Consider the following 18,683-nt stretch of genomic DNA (forward strand, 5'->3'; position numbering starts at 1 on the left):
GGCCACGTCTGGCACTGCAGGATCTGAGTCCCTGGCGGCGTAGTGTGTTACTGATGGTAGCCTTTGTTACGTTGGTCCCAGCTCTCTGCAGGTCATTCACTAGGTCCCCCCGTGTGGTCCTGGGATTTTTGCTCACCGTTCTTGTGATCATTTTGACCCCACGGGGTGAGATCTTGCGTGGAGCCCCAGATCGAGGGAGATTATCAGTGGTCTTGTATGTCTTCCATTTTCTAATTATTGCTCCCACAGTTGATTTGTTCACACCAAGCTGCTTGCCTATTGCAGATTCAGTCTTCCCAGCCTGGTGCAGGTCTACAATTTTGTTTCTGGTGTCCTTCGACAGCTCTTTGGTCTTTACCATAGTGGAGTTTGGAGTGTGACTGTTTGAGGTTGTGGACAGGTGTCTTTTATACTGATAACAAGTTCAAACAGGTGCCATTGATACAGGTAATGAGTGCAGGACAGAGGAGCCTCTTAAAGAAGAAGGTCCAGGTCTGTGAGAGCCAGAAATCTTGCTTGTTTGTAGGTGACCAAATACTTATTTTCCACCATAATTTGCAAATAAATTCTTTCCAAATCAGCCAATGAGATTGTCTGGATTTGTTTTCTCATTTTGTCTCTCATAGTTGAGGTCTCCCTATGATGCCAATTACAGGCCTCTCTCATCTCTGTAAGTGGGAGAACTTGTACCATTGGTGGGGACTAAATACTTTTTTGCCCCACTGTACTTCCTGGTTATCCAAGAACACACCTCCTGGTGACCCTGGAAAACACCTTCTGGTAATCCTAGAACAGTAGGGGGCCCCATGAGATGCCCCTGGTACCTTTCATAGGCTTTTTTAGGAGTGGTTTGAGTGTGGGTGAGGACACAGGGGCCCCATGATCCCCTATTGTCCGGGGGCCCCATGAGTTGTTCCAGACGTGTGAAGGAAAAATCGAGTGATGTTCACGAGAAGTGTGGTTTGGAACAGGGGCGGACTGACCATTCAGACACTTGGGCACTGCCCGAGGGCCCATGGTCAGTAGAGGGCCCCATGAGATGCCCCTGGTACCTTTCATAGGCTTCTTTGGGAGTGGTTTGAGTGTTGGCGAGGACACAGGGGCCCCATAATACCCTATTGTCCGGCAGCCCCATGAGTTGTCAGTCCACCCCTGTCCTGGAACACACCTTCTGGTCATCCTGAAACATACTTCCTGGTTATCCTAGAACACACTTCCTGGTGACCCTGGAAAACACCTTCTGGTAATCCTAGAACAGTAGAGGGCCCCATGAGATGCCCCTGGTACCTTTCATAGGCTTTTTTAGGAGTGGTTTGAGTGTGGGTGAGGACACAGGGGCCCCATGATCCCCTACTGTCCGGGGGCCCCATGAATCGTTCCAGATGTGTGAAGGAAAAATCAAGTGATGTTCACGAGAAGTGTGGTTTGGAACAGGGACGGACTGACCATTCAGACACTTGGGCACTGCCCCAAGGCCTATGGTCAGTGGAGGGCCCCATGATATGCCCCTGGTACCTTTCATAGGCTTCTTTGGGAGTGGTTTGAGTGTTGGTGAGGACACAGGGGCCCCATAATGCCCTATTGTCCGGGGGCCCCATGAGTTGTCAGTCCACCCCTGTCCTGGAACACACGTTCTGGTCATCCTGAAACATACTTCCTGGTGATGCTAGAACACACCTCCTGGTGACCCTGGAAAACACCTCCAGGTGATCCTAGAAAACACCTCCAGGTGACCCTGGAAAATACCTCCAGGAGATCCTGGAAAACACCTCCAGGTGATCCTAGAAAACACCTCCAGGAGATCCTGGAAAACACCTCCAGGTGACCCTGGAAAATACCTCCAGTTGATCCCAGAAAACACCTCCAGGTGATCCTAGAAAACACCTTCAGGTGATCCTGGAAAACACCTCCAGGTGACCCTGGAAAACACCTCCAGGTGATCCTAGAAAACACCTTCAGGTGATCCTGGAAAACACCTCCAGGTGATCCTAGAAAACACCTCCAGGTGACCCTGGAAAACACCTCCAGGTGACCCTGGAAAACACCTCCAGGTGATCCTGGAAAACACCTCCAGGTGACCCTGGAAAATACCTCCAGGAGATCCTAGAAAACACCTCCAGGAGATCCTGGAAAACACCTTCTGGTAATCCTAAAACACACCTCCTGATGATCTTGCAACATGGCTCCTGGTGATCCTGGAAAAAACCTCCTGGTTATCCTGAAACACTTTCTGGTGATCCTGGAACACACTTCCTGGTGATGCTGGAACACTTTCTTTGCTGCTTCTCATCCACAGACCATCATATCAGTCAAACGTGTCTTTGAGAGATGACCCCGGGATCAGGAAGTGCACTCCTCCTGCCCTCCCGCTGACCCTCCGTGGTCCTGTGCGTGCTTACCATTCAGGGATTACACCGGACAGACTTAAATCCAGATTAAGGTGGATTAACGAACTCCATGACCTCATACATGCTACACGTGCTGGGGTCCTCATCTGGAACCTCACGGCCATGCCGGGGGGGGCTCATAGGTCGGATGAGGGGGGAGGATTTTGTAGCGAAATGAAAGATTTCACCAAAATTAGCCCCAAGTTTAGAGGAAAGTTGCTCAGGATAAATCACGCGGCTTTGTTTTCCAACAAAACCATGTGATCCCCAAACCATGTGATCCCCAAACCATGTGATCCCCAAACCATGTGATCACCAAACCATGTGATCCCCAAACCATGTGATCCCCAAACCAGAGCCGCCAGATCCATGGCTTTGTTACTAAACAAAGTGTTTTGCCTCAAAACAAAGTGTTTTTAACACTACTACAATCGCTCACTAATACACGGATTAGGCTTAATAAATATTACAGCAAAACATGATTTATTGAATAAGTTCTGTTAGTATAAAAACATAAGAATTGTCAGAATTGCAAATCATATTTAGATCATATTATAGCAAGAATAAAGCATCAATACATCACCGGATATTGTAGCATCACCCACTGCCCAGTGACTGGGGGACTCCAACAGTCAGCAAAGGGGAATCCGGGAAATCACCGCAAGGCACGTCTGCCGCATCTTCAATGAGTCCCAAATTCCCCTAGAATCCCCCGTCTTTTATATACATAGTTTGGAATGTCTTTATCTACTGCCATGCGCAGTATCTGCTGGTTGTATAACGTCATGTATGATTCTGCGGAGTAGTTAGAGTCAACGCGTGATCGGCTGTGCCATCACGCGTAGTTACCTATTTTGATGGAATGCACATCTGGTGAATATCAGCCACATCTCTGGTTTCAACTGGTTTTAACTGGTTTAATGTACACTTCCAACATGTTATTTTGAACTCCAGTTACCCATCTAATGGTTATAATCGTTAGCATTATGACAGTTGAGTGTCAATCACTTCTCATCCATACACCCTATACAGTCATGTCACATATGTATCACAATCGGTCCTTGATTGAAACTCAAATGACATAAGTTGCCATAACCACCGTTGGTTTTTTGCAAAATAATTTGTAAGCTATATAACAATTCCATAATGTCAATAATGCTATAAATATCATAATAACCAGTAGAGGGTGCGCTAGAAAATTCAAAACCTTAGTAGCCGAGGGAGAATAACCCAGAAATACATCCCACCAATGATGGGAGGTAGCGTCAGCTATGCTAGATCCTAGTTTTATCAGTCTTCCACTTGATATGGTCGTAGTCACCACATGTTGTGCAATTGTAGTGTTCAAATATTCAATATGTTGTTGAACTTCGATTGATTTATCCATTAATTGTTTCAAAATTGTTAAATTAAATTCCCAATTGGGAATTTCCAATGAATCACTTTTCCAATATTCCTGAACCGACTCATCCTTATCTCCTTGTAATATAAAAGTTTCATTATGCCACATTAAAGAAGATATATTAATGATACAACCTGAAAAGGGAACTTTCATTCCTCTGACTGCAGGAATGTCAGTTACCATACACACAGTTTGTGGGGCTATTTCTACCATCATTTCATAAGACATAGGTAGAATGGTCCATTTACATACATTTACAGTGTTCTGCAACAAACATGGCTCATATACAGAAGACTGCAACTTACATATTTTTCCCTCAAGAGTATTATCACAAAATGAGAGATCATGAGTTTTGTTATTATTGTCTACATGGGTGCCATAAAGCTCTGGACTCCAATAATGCTGAGCACCAGGTGCACCAATAATCAATGGCATTACAACATATTTACACATTGTAGTAGTTTTAGTAACATTATACATTAATATTGTTCCAAGACAAGTAGTGTCATTGCAGATCATTTTCTGAGCTTCTAAATGTACCCACATGTTTACTGGGATACTTTTGTTAAATGCGGTCCTCCACACTAATTCATTTCCCGTCATTAACATAGCCTGCATATTCATTTTCTGTTGTTGCTCATATATGGTCTGCAATGTACATACCGTCCAATTAATAAACTTTGTAATGTTAGTATCAAAATCTGTTAAAAAATTATTTGAAGCATTTACTAAATGGAGCATCGCATCATCTATTCCGGCAGCTATACTAGCTGGACGGAATATAGTAGGCATCCATTTAGCTTGCATAGTTAGAGCGTCATTAATCTTACTACCAGCATTAGACATTCTATTTGCTAGTGTCTCAATATCAAACCCATTTAAGGTTCCTGTTAGGGAGCCGTAACCCCCAAGCAATGTATCATACCACGCTCTTTTTTTTTCGTTTCATACAGTGTTTTACAGTACTTGGGAATGTTATTTGAGCATGTATCACAGTTTTCTGTGCATGTTGACCCACTTTTTCACATGTAGAAGGCAATCTTTTAATATGTCCGGGGTCGATATGAGTAGTGTTTGAATTTACGAAGATTAAGTACTGACCCCACCATGATCTTCCTTGGATTTCACTGGCGTTGGTACAAGTCATAATGATTGTCTCATTAAGAGCAAACTGAAAGACAGTACTTGCTTTGGTCTTAGCGGTACAGTTTCTTGTTACGGACCTTCTATTTGCAGCTGACAAATAACTGAAGCTTGCTTCCTGTTGGCAACAGCAAAGGCTAACTTCAGAGATTACATTTATCACACCTTCATTTCCATGAACCGCATATGTTGGCTTGTAACCCTCTATTGGAGCTCCTGTCCATACAGTACCATTGAAGGTTATATTTAGAATGGGGCAGGGCTGATTAGCCGGGCATATAAAATCGTCATGAGTTCTATTCGTACGCATGCTTTTCCAACCCCAGCTCATTCTGGCATTGCCGGTATCTGTTACTTTAACTCCCGGCGTCCACGCTCCGACCTCTAAGTCGACCAACCACACGATACCAAGGATTCCAAGACTGAAGATAAGTACATTGTTGTTCTGTGAAAGACAATACAGTATGAATCATTCCCGCAAGTAACATTTTTCTTGTGGGACATATTCCCACTTTTCTCTGCCTGGTTTCATGATCAGTAGGGTGCGGTCCTTACCTACAGCTATTACTTCTGCAGGTTCCGGGGGACCAGATGCCCCCTGTACCCAAATTTTAGCCCCCACATTAACTGTGTTAGTAGAGCCAAAGCCTTGGTCTTCTCTAACCATTATCTTTGTGGAAGCTTCGCCTTCTTTGATGTTAGCGATATACAAAGGAATCAAAAGCAATTTAGCCACCCGGTCCTGGGCTGGTAAGATCATGGACTCCATACCAATAATATATTCTTTTATAGGAACTATCAGTACAGGGTATTTTTGTGGAGGTATTTTCCCAATTTTTAAGGTCACTTCAGTTTGTACACCTTCAGTCACCTTCCCCCCCAACCCTGATATTTTTACACTAGGGGTCCTTTGAATTTATTTAGATTACCATAAATTAGAGTAGCCTCCGCCCCCGTGTCTACTAATGCTAGCACTGTTTGTATATTACCCCCTTCCCAATGGATACTCACCTGTAAATATGGCCTATCATCTTTTTTAATCCGTATGGGGGCTTGGCTGGCTACTCATGCCAAATTATCCTCTTGCGATCCTAACAGATCTTTGGGAGGAGCTGAGGCTGTCTGAATTTTTAAAGCTACCATGGTTGCTATTTCTTCCCAGGAATAGATTTTCTAAAACTGATCCCAACCAGGGAAATCTGCTGTTTTCCCTTTCTCCTGTTCCCTTTCTTGTTTCTTGTCTACATCCTTATGTTCTTTTAATCTTACTTCGGCACTCTTCTTATCAACCTTCCTTCCTGACAGCACTTTTTGCTTGTATAATTTCCACAATACTTGTGTATCTTTCCCATCAATGTGTTTTTTAGGAACTCCAGCTTTAAGTAAAGCCTGGAACATATCTTTCCAGGACAGGTGATTATCCACATTCCCCTTCTGTCAAAGGGGAGGTGAGTTATTGCTCTCTCTTATCTCTGGAGGAGGAAGATTTAACCCATTCTCCCATATCCTGAAATTCAGCTAAATATCCACTATCTCTTCCCATCTACTATTATTTAATGATATTAACAATGTCATGATTACATATTTATACATGATTACAGGTTTATACATTCCTAATTATCCTTTTTTGGGCAGCTAAGGTCATGGAAGTATCCAGATATCGGTTTCATCCATAACCATTGCTACCTTCATAGCTTCCTCCTTACACCTCCTGTTTCTATTTTCTTACTCCTAGTAACTGGTTCAGGGTTTGGGCAACCGGGTCCTCCCGGACAGTCATCCCAAGCATCATCTGATGAGGAATCCCATACATCAGCATCCCATTTACCTGGATCCCAATTAACTGTGGCTGCTGCTATTGCCTGCTGCACTTTTCCACGGTTCACCCTTCCCCTTCGTTTCCTATACTTATTTTGGGCCACTTTTACTGCTGCCATCTCAGATATATTTTGATAATGTTCTAATTTATCTTTCAACAATTTTTGCCCACATTGCAGAAGAACAATTTTACCTTCTTGTTCTATGGTCTTCTGCTCTAGCTGATGGTAATCCTTCATTACCTGATGTAATTTCTTATGAATCTTCCTGTATGCAGTTAGCAAAATCCAACTGCGTCTGCCTAAAGCTACTGCATCACCTGTCTTGGCAGGGATCCCCTCGAGTACATTTACAACATCGAGGGGTTCGACATCACCTGCCTTGGCAGGGATCCCCTCGAGTACATTTACAACATCGAGGGGTTCGACATCACCTGCCTTGGCAGGGATCCCCTCGAGTACATTTACAACATCAAGGGGTTCGACATCACCTGCCTTGGCAGGGATCCCCTCGAGTACATTTACAACATCGAGGGGTTCGACATCACCTGCCTTGGCAGGGATCCCCTCGAGTACATTTACAACATCGAGGGGTTCGATACCTTTAAACTTACTATCCCACGATTCTGCCAACCCTGCACCTGACAATTCCTGTGCTAAAATATCATATGGAGCCTCGGTCCAGCCAGGAATCTCCACCTTATCAATCTTACCCTTCGTTTTTCGCTTAAACATATCTGGTTCTTTTCTAAAATGCCAGGTAGCCAAATCTCCGAAATTTGTTGGCAAAATGCCAAATGTCAATATTTTGCACAGAGGCCCCCTGGTACCTAGGGGTCAACGTGCAAAAATCTATTTTTCAAAATAAACTTCCTATTAGGAGATATCTCTACTCGGCATCCTGCCGACTACGCCAATTTATGTTTTGCCTCAAAACAAAGTGTTTTTAACACTACTACAACCGCTCACTAATACACGGATTAGGCTTAATAAATATTACAGCAAAACAAGATTTATTGAATAAGTTCTGTTAGTATAATAACATAAGAATTGTCAGAATTGCAAATCATATTTAGATCATATTATAGCAAGAATAAAGCATCAATACATCACCGGATATTGTAGCATCACCCGTTGCCCAGTGACTGGGGGACTCCAACAGTCAGCAAAGGGGAATCCGGGAAATCACCGCAAGGCACGTCTGCCGCATCTTCAATGAGTCCCAAATTCCCCTAGAATCCCCCGTCTTTTATATACATAGTTTGGAATGTCTTTATCTACTGCCATGCGCAGTATCTCCTGGTTATATAACGTCATGTATGATCCTGCAGAGTAGTTAGAGTCAACGCGTGATCGGCTGTGCCATCACGTGTAGTTACCTATTTTGATGGAATGCACATCTGGTGAATATCAGCCACATCTCTGGTTTTAACTGGTTTAATGTACACTTCCAACATGTTATTTTGAACTCCAGTTACCCTTCTAATGGTTATAATCGTTAGCATTATGACAGTTGAGTGTCAATCACTTCTCATCCATACATCCTATACAGTCATGTCACATATGTATCACACAAAGCCAAGCCCATCGCTGCCATTAAGCCTGGCCCATGAGTAGCCGTGGGACCCCCGTGAAAGAAGGCGTGTCGGTCTGTGGTAGGAATTCTGATTGGATATGGATGTGATGGTTCTACTCAGGGGTCTCCAAACTGTGGCCCGGGGGCTCGATGCGGCCCTTTGCTCGCCTTTATCCAGCCCTTTGGGCACCATTCTATCCACTGACACCAACAGGGTATTATTCTCCCCACTGACACCAATGATGGGGCACTATTCCTCCCACTGACACCAATGATGGGGCACTATTCCCCCCACTGACACCAATGATGGGGCACTATTCCTCCCACTGACACCAATGATGGGGCACTATTCCTCCCACTGACACCAATGATGGGACACTATTCCTCCCACTGACACCAATGATGGGGCACTATTCCTCCCACTGACACCAATGATGGGGCACTATTCCCCCCACTGACACCAATGATGGGGCACTATTCCTCCCACTGACACCAATGATGGGGCACTATTCCTCCCACTGACACCAATGATGGGACACTATTCCTCCCACTGATACCAATGATGGGGCACTATTCCTCCTACTGACACCAATGATGGGGCACTATTCCTCCCACTGACACCAATGATGGGGCACTATTCCTCCCACTGACACCAATGATGGGGCACTATTCCTCCCACTGATACCAATGATGGGGCACTATTCCTCCCATTGACACCAATGATGGGGCACTATTCCTCCCACTGACACCAATGATGGGGCACTATTCCTCCCACTGACACCAATGATGGGGCACTATTCCTCCCACTGACACCAATGATTGGGCACTATTCCTCCCACTGACACCAATGATGGGACACTATTCCTCCCACTGATACCAATGATGGGGCACTATTCCTCCTACTGACACCAATGATGGGGCACTATTCCTCCCACTGACACCAATGATGGGGCACTATTCCTCCCACTGACACCAATGATGGGGCACTATTCCTCCCACTGATACCAATGATGGGGCGCTATTTATCTCACTGACACCAACAATGGAGTACCAAGGGATGGTGCTCAAAGGTGGGTAGGAGTGGAACAAAGGGTGGTGCTCGGAGGTGGGTAGGGGGTGGAACCAAGGGATGGTACTTGGAGGTGGAACCAAGGGATGGGGCTTGGAGGTGGGTAGGGGGTGGAACCAAGGGATGGGGCTTGGAGGTGGGTAGGGGGTGGAACCAAGGGATGGGGCTTGGAGGTGGGTAGGGGGTGGAACCAAGGGATGGGGCTTGGAGGTGGGTAGGGGGTGGAACCAAGGGATGGGGCTTGGAGGTGGGTAGGGGGTGGAACCAAGGGATGGGGCTTGGAGGTGGGTAGGGGGTGGAACCAAGGGATGGGGCTTGGAGGTGGGTAGGGGGTGGAACCAATGGATGGTGCTCAGAGGTGGAACCAAGGGATGGTGCTCGGAGGTGGAACCAAGGGATGGTGCTCGGAGGTGGGTAGGGAATGGAACCAAGGGATGTTGCTCAGAGGTGGAATCAAGGGATGGTGCTTGGAGGTGGAACCAAGGGATGGTGCTCGGAGGTGGAACCAAGGGATGGGGCTTGGAGGTGGGTAGGGGGTGGAACCAATGGATGGTGCTCGGAGGTGGAACCAAGGGATGGTGCTCGGAGGTGGGTAGGGGGTGGAACCAATGGATGGTGCTCGGAGGTGGAACCAATGGATGGTGCTCGGAGGTGGAACCAAGGGATGGTGCTCGGAGGTGGGTAGTGGGTGGACACAAGAGGTGGCTTGGAAGGGAATGTTGCCGCCTGCGTCATACATGTGCGGTGGTGGTGGTGGGAAAAGGGCCGGTTTCAACTGCCACATGTCACCCATATGTGTCACGGGTGATGGCTCTGTGCTCACCAGCATAGTCAAAGACTGCGCCCGCTCTGTCCCGGCTAATGATTGGTAGCTAGCTTGCCATCATGCGGCCGGTCATGTGACCACTGTGATCATGCTGATCACATGATCACAGATCCTCCCCCCAGGCATTCAGAACCTTCTACAGGGATGCCGGGGCAGGCGGGAAGGGGTTCAGTTCTTTCTCATTTGAACGATTTTCCTTGTTTTTTTTTGCACTCGTCTCCTAAATCTGCTTCTCTTCCCTCCGGAACCTCCAGTGTTTGTGACGCTCACCTGCGCGTTCCGTTATGGGCGGGATGACATGGAGCTAATCGGGCTGTGCTTCAGGAAGGACATCTACGTTCAGTCCTGCCAAGTGTCCCCGCCATTGCCGGAGGAGAAGAAGACGCTGACCCCGCTCCAGGAGAAGCTGAAGGCCAAGCTCGGGGCCAACTCCTTCCCCTTCAGCTTCAATGTGAGGAGACCTTTGTGTCTGCCGAGGGGGAGGGGCAATCCATCCATCCATCCCCCAATCCTAATCATTTCTTCATTTTCCAGATGGCAACCAACCTGCCCTGTTCTGTGACCCTGCAACCCGGACCAGAGGATTCTGGGAAGGTAGGTCATGTCCTGGAAGTCATCACAATGCTTGTCCTATGATCCTCGGCTCCATCTACTGGTCAGAATGTGATGTTATTTTATGGAGATATTTCAGGAAAATACCAGACGCTGGCCACTAGATGGGGCTGATGATGATGATGCTCCTACCAATGGGGAATGTTATACATGGACCCCCCCGGGGTGCTCTGTGTATTTCTGTGCAGTCATCCAGGGTGAGACTTCCTGTAATAAAGACCGCTCACTGCTGACCTCTCTCCATGTGCAGGGGGACTGGTCTGGTCTCCGCCCCCTCCAGTCATTTTATACAGGCAGCCTGCAGTGGGTGGGGTCTGCTGGGCCCCTCCCACAGCTCTTCTCCTTGTGCAGGGGGATTGGTCTGGTCTCCACCCCCTTCCTGTAGTTTTCTGTAGTGAGTGGAGCCAGCTGGGCCCCTCCCACATCTCTGCTCCCTCTACTTGTGCCGGGTGACTGGTCTTGTCTCCGCCTCCTCCTGTAATTTTCTACATGCAGCCTGCAGTGGGTGGGGTCTGATGGGCCCCTCCCACAGCTCTGCTCTCTCTCCTTGTGCAGGGTGACTGGTCTTGTCTCTGCCCCTTCCAGTAAGTTTCTGTAGTGGGTGGAGCTAAATGGTTCCCACAGCTCTGCTCTCTCTCAGAAGACTGATGAACTCATCTCTCTGCTCTCTCCTCCTATGAGCATGCTTCCTAGGAAAGAACCACCTGCCCCTCCCCCAGCCTGTGATTGGACAGTAAAGGAGAAGCAGCAGACTGATGAGCTCTTCACTCTGCTCTCTCCCTCCCCCAGCCTGTGATTGGACAGTAAAGGAGAAGCAGAAGACTGATGAACTCATCACTCTTCTCTCTCCTCCTATTAGCATGCCTCTTAGGAAAGAACTACATGTCCCTCCCCCCTAGCGTGTGATTGGACAGTAAAGGAGAAGCAGAAGACTGATGAACTCATCGCTCTCCTCTCTCCTCCTATTAGCATGCTTCCTAGGAAAGAACCACCTGCCCCTCCCCCAGCCTGTGATTGGACAGTAAAGGAGAAGCAGAAGACTGATGAGCTCATCACTCTGCTCTCTCCTCCTATTAGCATGCTTCTTAGGAAAGGCCTGTCCCCTCCCGCCCAGCCTGTGATTGGACAGTAAAGGAGAAGCGGCAGACTGCTGACCTCACATGCTCTTCCACTTGCCGCATCGAACTCTGACCTTCTCTTGCAGGCCTGCGGCGTGGATTTCGAGGTGAAAGGTTTCTGGGGGGACGACGTCGAAGAAAAAGTTTCGAAAAAGTAAGAAAAACCCCAAAGTGACAAAAGCCGACTTGTGGTGAGGGGAGCACATCGAATCTGCAGAGATTTCCACCTAAAATTCGTTCTCCTGCTCCCCTATTGGTACTTCTAGACGAATTCCTGTACCACTGGCGCCATCTAGTGGCCGGAACGCCTTATTGAAGTATTTCAGAAAACGATTCTCCACTTCGGCCACTAGATGGCGACTATGATACAGGAATGAGTCTATTAGAGCCGATGCGGGGACGCTTTGCTCCATTTTTTTTGTACATGTGTTTAATGATGTCATAGTCGCCCTTTTTTTTCGACCAGCAAATGGCGGCGACTGTGAGCCTGGAAGACGTGGATAATGGGAATATGTTTTGTGTCCCTCAGGAACGCGGCGCGCCTCATCATACGAAAAGTTCAGTACGCCCCGGAGACCACAGGATCGGCCCCGCATGCCGACATCACCAAGCAGTTCATGATGTCAGACAAGCCGCTGCAACTGGAGGCGTCCCTGAACAAGGAGGTGACGCCCCCCTCTTCTGATTGGTTGTATCGTGATGTCATTGTGGTTCCTTGTTTTATTCCTACAGACCTAAAGTTCCAACATCTATGGAGACCGATGAGCCTCTTGCGTGGCGCTCTCTTTAAGTGATGCTCTCTTGCGTGGCGCTCTCTTATGTGGTGTTCTCTTTAAGGGATGCTCTCTTGCGTGGCGCTCTCTTTAAGTGATGCTCTCTCGTGTTGCGCTCTCTTTAAGCGATGCTCTCATGCGTGGCGCTCTCTTTAAGTTATGCTCTTTTGCGTGGTGTTCTCTTTAAGTTATGCTCTTTTGTGTGGCGTTCTCTTTAATCAATGCTCTCTTGCGTGGTGTTCTCTTTAAGTGATGCTCTCTTTTGCGTGGCGCTCTCTTTAAGCGATGCTCTGTTGTGTGGTGCTCTCTTTAAGCGATGCTCACTTGCGTGACGTTCTCTTTAAGGGATGCTCTCATGCGTGGTGCTCTCTTACGTGGTGTTCTCTTTAAGCGATGCTCTCTTGCGTGGCGCTCTCTTTAAGCGATGCTCTCTTGCGTGGCACTCTCTTTAAGCGATGCTCTCTTGCGTGGCGCTCTCTTTAAGCGATGCTCTTTTGCGTGGTGCTCTCTTTAAGGGATGCTCTCATGCATGGCGCTCTCTTACGTGGTGTTCTCTTTAAGCGATGCTCTCTTGCGTGGTGCTCTCTTTAAGTGATGCTCTCTTGCGTGGCGCTCTCTTTAAGCGATGCTCTCTTGCGTGGCGCTCTCATTAAGTGATGCTCTCTTGCGCGGTGTCCTCTTTAAGTGATGCTGTCTTTCGTGGCACTCTCTTAAAGCGATGCACTTTTGCGTGGCGCTCTCTTTGAGGGATGCTCTCTTGCGTGGTGTTCTCTTTAGGCGATGCTTTTTTAAGGGATGCTCTCTTGCATGGCACTCTCTTTAAGCGATGCTCTCTTGTGTGGTGTTCTCTTTAAGCGATGTTTTATTTTTTTTTTTTTTTTAAATATATTGAATACGGCCAAAATTGTAGTATTTCAAATATATTTTTCTTCCATGTGGGTGTGTCCCAGGAGAGCCTTCAAGTATTTAGGACCACAATCCAGAACCTTCAATACGTTTTTCTAAATCACTGAATTGCTCCAATCTGGGTTAATACAGTTTACTGAAAAAAATCTCAGTTGCGCCAAATAACAGCTCCAGTCGCCGTACCTTTGCATACTTAATATAGAAAATAGACCTTTTGGGCATGCTAAAGTGGCCTCTAGGTCAACAATACTGGATGTCCCTTGACCATGTCTATATAGCTTGCCCTCAGGAGTCGTGTGTTTTGACGTTCTTCTGCTTGTTGTGTATCAACCTTCTACTTCCCTTCTTTACAGATACATTATCATGGGGAACCCATCGCTGTCAACGTGAAAATCAATAACTCAACCAATAAGATTGTGAAAAAGATCAAGATCACAGGTAGGTGACCAAGGTGGAAAGAACCGCACAGCAACCTGAACTTGTGGAGCAGGTCACTTGCCGATATTGTAGCTGACAATAATAAAGCGTTGGAGTACGGTTATAGAACGACAGGAGGTATTCTCCAAATGATGGAGCTCAGGTGTCTCCAGTGAGGGGTCCTGGTGATCCTCCATCATACAAAGACATTGGAGACAATTTTGCTCTTCCAGTCTTGTGGTAACAGTTCGGTGCAGACCCTTTTCTGTCCCCCCATGACTGTCCCCCATGTACAAAGCCAGCTCCATAAAGACATGGAGGACCAGTTTGGTGAAGACCCTTTTCTGTCCCCCCATGACTGTCCCCCATGTACAAAGCCAGCTCCATAAAGACATGGATGATCAGTTTGGTGTGGAGGATCTCCAGTGTCCTCCACAGAGCTTTGACCTCAACCCAACTTTTGGAGGACCTTTGGTATAAGGTCTTCTCATCCAACATCAGTACCTCCCCTTAACCCTACAAAACGCTTTTGCGAGAAAGTCTTCTTGTCCCAAAGGTGTTCAGTAGGTTTGAGGTCATGGAGGAAATCCAGTGTCCTGCACAGAGCCTTGACCTCTACCCAACTTTTGGAGGACCTTTGGTATAAGGTCTTCTCATCCAACATCAGTACCTGCCCTTAACCCTACAAAACGCTTTTGGGATGAAGTCTTCTTGTCCCAAAGGTGTTCAGCAGGTTTGAGGTCATGGAGTAACTCAAGTGTCCTGCACAAAGCCTTGTTCTCAACCCAACTTTTGGAGGACCTTTGGTATAAGGTCTTCTCATCCAACATCAGTACCTGCCCTTAACCCTACAAAACGCTTTTGCGAGGAAGTCTTCTTGTCCCAAAGGTGTTCAGTAGGTTTGAGGTCATGGAGGAAATCCAGTGTCCTGCACAGAGCTCTGGATTTTGAACCAGGTCTTCTCATCCATTAGTTCCTGACCTCACATATAAGCACAAACTCCCACAGACATCCTCCAGCATCTTGTGGAAAGCCTTCCATAAAGAGTGGAGGATTTTATTACCACAGACAATTTTATGTTAATGGCCATGATTTTGGAATACGTTGTCCAACAAGATCATATAGGTGTGATGGGCACATGACCTTTAATGGCCCCCCAGTCTTAGTCTGTAGGGTTCAATATTGAGTTGGCCCCGCCCTTTCCACGCACATGACCTTTAATGGCCCCCCGGTCTTAGTCTGTAGGGTTCAATATTGAGTTGGCCCCGCCCTTTGCAGCTATAACAGCTTCAACTCTTCTGGGAAGGCCGTCCACAAGGTTTAGGAGGGTGTCTATGGGAAGGTTGGACCATTCCTCCAGAAGCACATTTGTCAGGTCAGGCACTGATGTCGGGGGAGGAGGCCTGGCTCACAGTCTCCATTCTAATTCATCCCAAAGGTGTTCTATGGGGTTGAGGTCAGGACTCTGTGCAGGACAGTCAAGTTCCTCCACCCCAAACTGGCTCCTCCATGTCTTTATGGACCTTGGTTTGTGCACTGGTGGGCAGTCATGTTGGAACAGGAAGGGGCCATCCCCAAACTCTTCCCACAAAGTTGGGGGCATGAAATTGTCCAAAATGTCGTCCCTTCACTGGAACTAGGGGGCCAAACCCAACCCCTGAGGAACAACCCCACACCATAATCCCCCCTCCAATCTTTACACTTGGCACAATGCAGTCAGGCAAGTACTGTTCTCCTGGCAACCGCCAAGCCCAGACACGTCCATTGGATTGCCAGACAGAGAAGCGTGATTGGTCCCTCCAGAGAACACTTCTCCATGCTCTAGAGTCCAGTGGTGGCGTGCTTTACACCACGGCATCCGACGCTTTGCATTGCACTTGGTGATGGAAGGCTTGGATGCAGCTGCTCGGCCATGGAAACCCATTCCATGAAGCTCTCTACGCACTGTTGTTGGGCTCATCTGAAGGCCACACCAAGTTTGGAGGTCTTTAGCTATTGACTCTGCAGACAGTTGGTGACTTCTGCGCACTGTGCGCTTCAGCATGCGCTGACCCCGCCCTGTCATGTGACGTGGCCTACCACTTGGTGGCTGAGTGGCTGTTGTTCCCAGTTGCTTCCACTTTGTTATAATCCCACTAACAGTTGAGCGTGGAATATTTAGTAGCCAGGAAATGTCACGGATGGACTTATTGCCCAGGTGGCCACCTATCACGGGACCACGCTTGGAGTCACTGAGCTCCTGAGAGCGACCCATTCTTTCACCAATGTTTGTAGAAGCCGTCTGCATGCCTAGGGGCTTGATTGTATACACCTGTGTCCATGGAGGTGATTGGAACACCTGAATCACATGATATGGAGGGGATTGGAACACCTGAATCACATGATTTGGAGGGGATTGGAACACCTGAATCACATGATATGGAGGGGATTGGAACACCTGAATCACATGATTTGGAGGGGATTGGAACACCTGAATCACATGATATGGAGGGGATTGGGATACCTGAATCACATGATATGAAGGGGATTGGAACACCTGAATCACATGATATGGAGGGGATTGGAACACCTGAATCACATGATATGGAGGGGATTGGAACACCTGAATCACATGATATGGAGGGGATTGGAACACCTGAATCACATGATATGGAGGGGATTGGAACACCTGAATCACATGATATGGAGGGGATTGGAACACCTGAATCACATGATTGGGAGGGGATTGGAACACCTGAATCACATGATTGGGAGGGCGGGGCCAATACTCTGGGCAATATAGTGTATATTTCCATGCTTTGGTCTCCTATATGAAATAATAACCTTCCTCGCTGACATTTTGGTTGTTCTTACAGTGGAGCAGGTCACAGATGTCGTCCTCTACTCGCTGGACAAGTACACCAAAATTGTTTGCAGCGAGGAGATGAAGTGAGTATTTAAAGTGAAATTTTTTTTGTTTTGTTTTAAAAAAATAATACCCCTGGAGGTGTTAAAAAGGCAGATCTGGCTGCAATACTCACCTCCTGTCCAATGCTGTCCTCCCCCGCAGTTATTCCTTTCTGCCACTAGATGTCCTCAGTCTTCCAGGTTGAATGAGGCCGAGCCTCGATTCAATCCAGAAGACTGAGGACTTACTGTGAGTGCAAGGATTCATAGCCCCGCCCCCGAGGAATCACAGCAGCGCACTGGTGCAGCGCGAAATTCATCACATTTCATTGAGGATATCCCGCTCACTACTGAAGAAGATCCAGAGGGGACCTTGCGGATCACGTGACCGACCTGCAGACATTTGGGAAAGGTATGTATATAAAGAAACAAAATACGCCAATGGGACCTTCCAGGAGGGGGCGGGGTATGAAAAGCAAAGGTTAGTCCAAAACACCGAAATGCGTGGCCAAACCCTCCGTCCAATCCACCAATCCACCATCCCTCACCCCCGGAAGTACGGCGTATTCATTGTAGATGACGTTTGTCCTCTCTCCCCAGTGACACCGTAGCGGCAAATTCCGCCTTCAGCAAGTCGTACCAGGTGACCCCCCTGTTGGCCGATAATACGGAGAAGCGCGGTCTGGCACTGGACGGCAAACTGAAGCATGGCGACACCAACCTGGCGTCCTCCACGGTGTAATTATACCTTCATCTTCTGTATTCCAACAGTTCCATCCGCATCCCCTTCATCCCATTCCGCTACGTATCAATGTTACGTTGTCTAGAAGTCGGCCTGTGGCCAGGATTTACATAACAGAGACAATCCTCAACCACCTCTGTAGCCGCAGGCACTGTGGGCCAATTCATCCTGAAAGTTCACAGCAGAAGCACTGCTGTCATTCTCCCAGCAGCTTAGATTTACACTTCCAGCAGTGACTCAGGAACGTCACTCCCTCAGTTCCCCCTCCCGGCAGTGACTCAGGAACGTCACTCCCTCAGTTCCCCCTCCCGGCAGTGACTCAGGAACTTCACTCCCCCTGTTCCCCCTCCCGGCAGTGACTCAGACCACCCAGCTTCACCCCCCCCAGCAGTGATTCAGCAGCTCAGCTCCCCCTCCCAGCAGTAACTCAGACCACCCACCTTCACCCACCCCCCCAGCAGTGACTCAGACCACCCAGCTCCCTCCCCCCAGCAGTGACTCAGACCACCCAGCTCCCCCTCCCAGCAGTGACTCAGACCACCCAGCTCCCCCCCAGCAGTGACACAGCAGCTCATCTCCCCCTCCCAGCAGTGACTCAGACCACCCAGCTCCCCCCCAGCAGTGACTCAGACCACCCAGCTCCCCTCCCAGCAGTGACACAGCAGCTCATCTCCCCCTCCCAGCAGTGACTCAGACCACCCACCTTCACTCCCCCCCCCCCCAGCAGTGACTCAGACCACCCAGCCCCCCCCCCCCAGCAGTGACTCAAACCACCCAGCTCCCCCCCCAGCAGTGACTCAGCAGCTCAGCTCCCCCCCAGCAGTGACTCAGACCACCCAGCTCCCCCCCCAGCAGTGACTCAGACCACCCAGCTCCCACCCCCAGCAGTGACTCAGCAGCTCAGCTCCTCCTGTTTCATGACTCCCCTGCGGTCAGTGAGGATTGGTTCCTTCCCATCATCATGTGCCCCTTCATTGGCCGGCCGCAGGTTTACTTCAATCATCAAACG

General features: G+C 48.1%; 2 protein-coding genes across 2 annotated transcripts in view; one reads left to right on the forward strand and one right to left on the reverse strand.

Annotated features, from left to right (window-relative positions):
• The window catches only part of ARR3 (arrestin 3), a 52,577-nt gene that overhangs the window by 19,498 nt on the left and 14,396 nt on the right, over window positions 1–18,683 (forward strand). Inside the window, exons 6-12 of the mRNA XM_089666869.1 lie at window positions 10,475–10,671; window positions 10,755–10,814; window positions 12,037–12,104; window positions 12,480–12,615; window positions 13,983–14,067; window positions 16,902–16,974; window positions 17,533–17,670. Of these exons, the coding sequence (XP_089522995.1) occupies window positions 10,475–10,671; window positions 10,755–10,814; window positions 12,037–12,104; window positions 12,480–12,615; window positions 13,983–14,067; window positions 16,902–16,974; window positions 17,533–17,670 (757 nt within the window). The remainder of the gene's footprint in view (window positions 1–10,474; window positions 10,672–10,754; window positions 10,815–12,036; window positions 12,105–12,479; window positions 12,616–13,982; window positions 14,068–16,901; window positions 16,975–17,532; window positions 17,671–18,683) is intronic.
• Window positions 2,848–8,113, reverse strand: LOC149428985 (uncharacterized). Its single transcript, XM_089666867.1, has one exon. It carries the CDS (start codon window positions 4,633–4,635, stop codon window positions 3,460–3,462), a length of 1,176 nt encoding a protein of 391 aa, XP_089522993.1. The 5' UTR covers window positions 4,636–8,113; the 3' UTR covers window positions 2,848–3,459.

This window comes from Staurois parvus, unplaced genomic scaffold (assembly GCF_062004578.1).
Source record: "Staurois parvus isolate SC_StPar_1 unplaced genomic scaffold, SC_StPar_1.0 ptg002880l, whole genome shotgun sequence".
NCBI lineage: Eukaryota > Metazoa > Chordata > Amphibia > Anura > Ranidae > Staurois > Staurois parvus.